Source organism: Corylus avellana, chromosome ca5 (assembly GCF_901000735.1).
Source record: "Corylus avellana chromosome ca5, CavTom2PMs-1.0".
NCBI lineage: Eukaryota > Viridiplantae > Streptophyta > Magnoliopsida > Fagales > Betulaceae > Corylus > Corylus avellana.
The window spans coordinates 1038483-1044936 of record NC_081545.1 but is presented as its reverse complement, the minus strand read 5'-3'; the positions used below and the strand labels follow the sequence as shown (position 1 = coordinate 1044936).

Sequence of the window (6454 nt, the reverse complement as noted above, 5' to 3'; positions counted from 1 at the left end):
TGAATCAGTTCTCATATATATATATATATATATACCTTCTTCTCTCATCACACCCCTTGATCTCCTTCCAATCATAGCTGAACCTCCATTAATGTCCATCATCCAACTGTGTGAAGTACTTCAAGGACTATATGGGCAGGTACAAAAAATGTAACATGGAGTATTGGAGTCACTACAAGAATCTGTTTCATTAGCATCTACCTTATTAGTGATGATATTTTACATATGGTTTAGAGTAAAGTTTACATACTCCCTTCAAACTACCACCCCACCAAACTTTTAATTGTGACAATGTCCTCCCTAAACTACCAAAATATTGTCAATATCCCCCCCAAGCTTAGCTAAAAGATAAAAATGCTCCTATATATTTCTCAATAAGACAAAAATGTCCACATAAGTTAAAAAAATTAAAATATTTTTTTAATTAAAAAAAAAAACGAAAATTTTAATTTAAAAAGAAAGATTTTTTTTTTTTAGGATATCTAAAAAAAAATTTTTTATTAAAAAAAAAAAAACTTTTTTTTTATTTAATTTTGTTTTAGAAAATGAAAATTTTAGTGAATATTAGTGTTAATATTCACTAAAATATTACGCGTGGTACGAGGATATGATTATGTGAATATTAGTGTTAATACGGTCATGTTTGCTTATAATTAACTGTAAATTGGGAAAATTGGAGGGCTTTTAAGGTGTTTAGGAACATGTAGATCATTATTTTAGACCAAATCCTGCATTTTAGAAAGAATATGGACGTTGACATAAATCAATAGGATCCATTTCTCCAGTAGTTCACTCTTCACACGTTGTTCTTAATTATTAGACCTTGATCTATATATAGATTCACTTTTCAAGTGGGCGCGCGATCCAATCTAATCTATGGCTTATGGGATTGGTTCAGCCATCTCAAGTGTCAATTTTAAAGTTTGATGACCTAAGCGTCAAATATGGAGTAAGTTAGGGAGAGCTAAGTGTATTTTTCTGATTAAAAAGTCAATTTTTAGTAAACACGAAAAACACTCAAACACATGCAAACTCATACAAATGGTGAGATATTACATTTAAATTTTTATAAACTCAGACACAGTCAATTGTTACGTTTGATGACGTCGTTCGGTGCCTCCGAAGCTGGGTTACCTCTTAGTGGGCCCACATGAAGGCACTGGGCTTTTACCTGGGTGAATGGGCCGTGGGCTTGATTGTCGGATACCAGGCCCAATGGCTTTAGGGCAAATTATGGTGTAACATATACCAAGCTTTTTTCTGCATCTTACACAAACTAAAGAGTAGCCCACTTTATCAGTTTTCTGAGGAAATTATGAATAATACAGTTTCGATCCACAGAAAAAAGACATACTCGTAGATGGTGGAAACGCGGAATTTGAAGCAATAATTAATGTCTAATTTACGTACCACTTTTTTGAGTGTGGAGTAGAAAAAGTAGTAAAATATATATTAACTATGAAAAATAAGTCTAACCTTTCGCAAAAGCACTTACTTTGTTACTTGGAGGAAATATTGTGTGAGGGGCCAAGGCAAGTCAAGTCAATTAAGCACCATTTTGTGTAACACTTTTCAAATAATATGAGGGGGAAACAATATTGTTCCAATTTGAGTATCTCGCCGAAGAATATGTGGTTTCGCTTTTCAAATAAAGCAGTTATTCTTATTTGATGGCAAATAAAGAACAACATGGGAAGATGGGTTTGCTTCCACCACTTCAATAATTTATTTATTTTTTGTCAGCACTTCTATTAAATTAATTACTTGCTATCATTTTTTTTATTATTATTATTTTGTTAATCCCATTACCAGTATCTTTTGCTAAGCACCAAATTGCTTTTGCTAAAGTAGGTGCTCCTCTTGCTGATTAAGTGGTACGTTGGGCTGTTTCCCATTAAAACAATAAATAAATGCAAAATAACATAAGTTGTTTTAGACTGTTAAAAAATCAGGCTAGACGAAGAGACAAAGTCTTAGAATCTTCTTAAGGAAAATGTGTTGGGGAAAAGATATAGGAATTGCAATAACAGATAATGTTCCTTACAAAACCATTAAAAAGAATTAGGGTAAAGCCCATAAATAATTTAAGGTTATCATATTTATTAGAATATTCATTGAATTTTAGAAAGTGATAAAATTGTTCTTTAAGCTTTCGGAGTTTATAAGACTAGTCCGTCCATCATGTACAGTACTTAAGCCACTCGTTACCTGTACAAAAAGTGTCATGTCTTACCCTATCAAATGTTGCTACGTCTACATTATCAACATATCTCCTAAAACTTTTTTTATTTTTTATTTATTTTTGGCTAATATGGTTTAATTTTTCTAAAGTAGGTGCCCCTGCTGATCAAGTGGTTAGGCTGTTTCTCATCAAAAAAAAAAAAAAAAAAAAAGGAAAGTAACAAACGCGGTCATAGCACTAAATTTTTTTTTTTTTTTTGGATGAACGGTCTTAGCACTAAATTGCTTTTAAATTTCTTATGTATTCATTACTTCAGATTGTTTCTGGTCTTTGCACTTCCTTAACAAACACTCTGTTTCTATCAAATATAAACACAATCGTATATGCTCTTTTTTGATATCCACCACAACATATTCTCAAAACTTTCAATATTCTAATCATGTGTTCTTAAATAGAGGTCCCTACTCACCCACTGTAGTTTCTCTCTCTGTTTTTTTTTTTTTTTTTTTTCTTGGTTAATATTGCATAGGATCCTTTAAATTTAATATATAACAAAAGAAGCTGTCTAAAATAAGGGGGAGAAAACACAGACACATGCAAACTCACACACACAAACACTAAGATATTACATTGAAACTTGTATAGGCTTACAAAAACATAAACATTTATACTTCAAAAAAAAAAAAAAAACATTTATAATTTATCTAAAACATTTTATTTAACTAAATTTAAATTTATGACCTTCTCCAACTCACCATTCTTTGAGTTTGCTACATCTTTCCAAAAGTCCTTACAAACCAATCATATTTCCTTGCTATCACAGTTTGCCCGATAACAACTCCTATTACAAATCCACATCCATACCCAATAACAACTACTTTCCAGCCAAAGTCAAATGGAGACTCTGAGCTCCGATTGTTTTCAAAGGGAGAAGGTGGATTTTGAGTGTAGTTGAAATCTCCACATTTTTTTGATAATGGGTTTCCACACAATCCTGGATTACCTCCAAATGAATTATTCTGAAATGTGTCAAATTGACTTCCATGTGGTATAGGTCCCGTGAGACAGTTGTTGGAGACATTAAAAGACGCAAGGAAAAAGAGTTGTGTAAGTTGTGGAGGTATCTCTCCAAGCAACTTGTTTTGGGAAAGGTCCATTGATTCAATATGTGCCAAGTTCCCCAAGGATGATGGAATATGACCATTGAGAGCATTATTGGAAAGATTTAGCACATGAAGTCCTTTAAGACTCCCCACAAGTTCTGGAATTTCTCCTTCAAATTGATTGCATGAGAAATCAATGACCCTTAACTCATCTTGTATTTTTTCATAATCTAACTTTCTGCCTTTGTTTGCCAATGTCACTGTGTAATCAACATTATCACCCCATCCGTCTATGTGAATCTCTCCCACCATGTATGATGAGTTATGTGGACCAACAACTTTCATGGCAATCCAATGCAGGAAATACTCGGCGGGTAAATTTCCAGAGATACTATTATGAGACAGATCAATGATATGCAACTCAGGGAATGTATAATTGATTTCAGGAATCTTTATTGCACCATGAAATGCATTAGAACGGATGATGAGGACCTTCAACTGAGAAAGAGTTCCCAACCAAAAGGGAAATGTATCATTGATTTGATTATTACCAACATGAAGGTACTCTAGCATCATGCAATTAGCTAATGATCTTGGTAGTTGACCTTGGAATTGGTTTTCACTCAAGTCAATCATCTTTAAGCTACTCCCCATTGCCCATGTTTTTGGGATGGTGCCATGAAAGTTGTTTCTTCGTAGTTGAAGTGTAAACAAAGAGCTGAAGTTTCCTAAACATGGATGAAGCTTGCCACTCAAGTTGTTATAGGACAAATCAAGCTCATAAAGTGAACTCAAATTGCAAATCAACGGTGACATTTCTCTTATCAAGTTCCTTTGGACTATATAAAACTTGATAGATGGCTGTGGAATGGGGAGTGATCCTTGCAGCATGTTCCTTTCAAGCAATAAGCTTTCTAAATTAGGCCATGGGAGAACAACTTGATATTGTTCAAAGCCTATTAGAAGATTGTCAGAAAGGATTAGAAAATGAAGAGCTTCTATACTAGTATTATACAACCATTTGGGTATTGGGCCTTGGAGATTGTTGCTACTTAGATCAAGAACACTCAATTTGTTTTGGTTGCGTAGAAAATCAGGGAACTTATGTAAGTTGCAAGAATCCAATCTTAGAGTATCCAACTGTGGAAGAGTGTCATTTGAATTGGCCTTGGTTTGCCATGTAAAATTGTTGGATGATAGCAGAAGCACACTTAAACTTTTGGTCTTAGGAAACATGTCAAACTCCAGCGTTCCACTCAAGTTATTGTATGAAAGGTCTAACAAAGTTAGTTGAGTCAAGTTAGCAAACAAGGAAGAAGGGATGTGGCTTGTAAGAGTGTTCTTTGACATAACTAGATAAGTGAGTTGGGTGAGATTACTCAGTGAAGGTGGGATAGATCCAGAGAAATGGTTATCTAGAAAATCTAAAACACGTAAAAACCTTAGGTTTCCGATTGAAGTCGGTAATTTACCATAAAAACTTGTTTCGTAGAGCACCAAAACCTCAAGAGAACTATTAGAGTGAAATTCGGGCAAATGACCAGTGAGATTCGAATTCCCTCCTATCCTAAGTTCCCGTAGGTTTGGTAGCTGAAAAATTCTTGTTGGGATAGATCCAGAGAAACGGCTACCTCCAAAATTTAGAACATGTAAAGAACTTAGGTTTCCAATTGAAGTTGGTAGTTTACCATAAAAACTTGTGTAGTCGAGTTCCAAAACCTCAAGAAAACTATTAGAGTGAAATTCGGGCAAATGACCAGTGAGATTCGAATTCCCTCCTATCCTAAGTTCCCGTAGGTTTGGTAGCTGAAAAATTCTTGTTGGGAATTCCCCATGCAATTCACAATTTTCTAGATTTAGAGTTGTCAAAGAAGACAAATTCTCCAAACTTTTAGGAACAGGGGACGAAATATTGATGTCAGTGAGTAAAAGGTCTTCCAGGGTAGTGAAGTTTTGAACTAGATTGTTCAAGTCACTTAGAGTATATAAACCATAATTACCAGACAGATCGATGGAAGACAACTTGGAGAGATGTGAAAGCTCTGAGGGGATTTGTCCTGAAAACACAGAGTAGGAGAGGTTAAGATAGGTTAGCCTCAAAAGATCGCCAACTCTAAATGGGATTTGAGAGCCATTGAAGTTGTTATGTGCAAGATTAAGCCTTTCAAGTTGACGAAGGCGGAAGAGGCTATTGCTGGAAGTAATAGAACCATAGAGAAAGCTGCTAGTGAGCTCAAGGCCAATGACATGACCTGTCTCCTCATTGCACTCAACCCCGTCCCATGAGCAGCAATCACTATTCCCTCCTTCTAGACTCCATGATGCAACATCCTTAGAATACCCAAAAGGATTATCAGAAGCAGACTTGTTTAGGATAAAACTATCCTTGAATTGCAACAAGGCAGATCTCTCATCATCATGACAAAGTGGCTGCAGAGAAGACAGAGAGGCAGTGAGTAAAACAAAGAACAATATTGAGAGAAGAAAAAGGAAGCGCACGAACATGAAGCGATACAAATAGGTATCCATGATGTTTTAGTATGTTTTTGGCTGTTTAATTTGATGAGGCCAGCTGAACTACAAGTGAAGGGGGTTTTATAGGGTAGGAAAGATATACATACACTTTACATAAGTTTGGCGACTCCAAATGGGATTTGAAAACAGGGTGACTCAGAAGCATCCATTATTGAGTACTGCAATATGATTTCACATCACTAGCTGTTGTGGTGGTTTCATTTTCACACTTTTTATCAAGTCTTGTTTTCCCATTTCTTTTAATTGCTTTTCTATGTCTTCCACTTGCTACTTATATGTTAGGTGTCCACAGCGTACGTGTTATAGAAAAGATTGGAAAAATTGGGTTAGAGGATGACGAAAAGACTTGGAAACTTGTTAACCACAATATAATCGTGTTGTAGAATTAAATATTGATGCGAAAATTAGAATAATTCAGGAATTGGGACTGATCCTTGCAGCATGTTACTGCCAAGATCTAAACTTTCTAGAATAACCAAGGGAGAACAATTGGAGATTGTCCAAAGCCTATTAGAGAATTATCCTAAAGGCTTAGAGCCTCTAAGCGATTATGTACTTTCATTATGTACATCCATCTGGGTATTAAGTCTCGAATATTGTTGTCTCACAACCCAAGCCAACTCAATTTGTTTTG

At 35.1% G+C, this 6454-nt stretch overlaps 1 protein-coding gene across 1 annotated transcript; it reads right to left on the bottom strand.

Annotated features, from left to right (window-relative positions):
* Nucleotides 1-2952: 2952 nt before the first annotated feature.
* LOC132180621 (receptor-like protein 6) lies at nucleotides 2953-5814 on the bottom strand. The gene has a single exon (XM_059593510.1). It carries the CDS (start codon nucleotides 5812-5814, stop codon nucleotides 2953-2955), a length of 2862 nt encoding a protein of 953 aa, XP_059449493.1.
* Nucleotides 5815-6454: the final 640 nt, after the last annotated feature.

What these genes read in the sequence shown, in the direction of transcription:
- LOC132180621 (XM_059593510.1), bottom strand. Translation starts at nt 5,814, where the DNA reads ATGGATACCTATTTGTATCGCTTCATGTTCGTGCGCTTCCTTTTTCTT.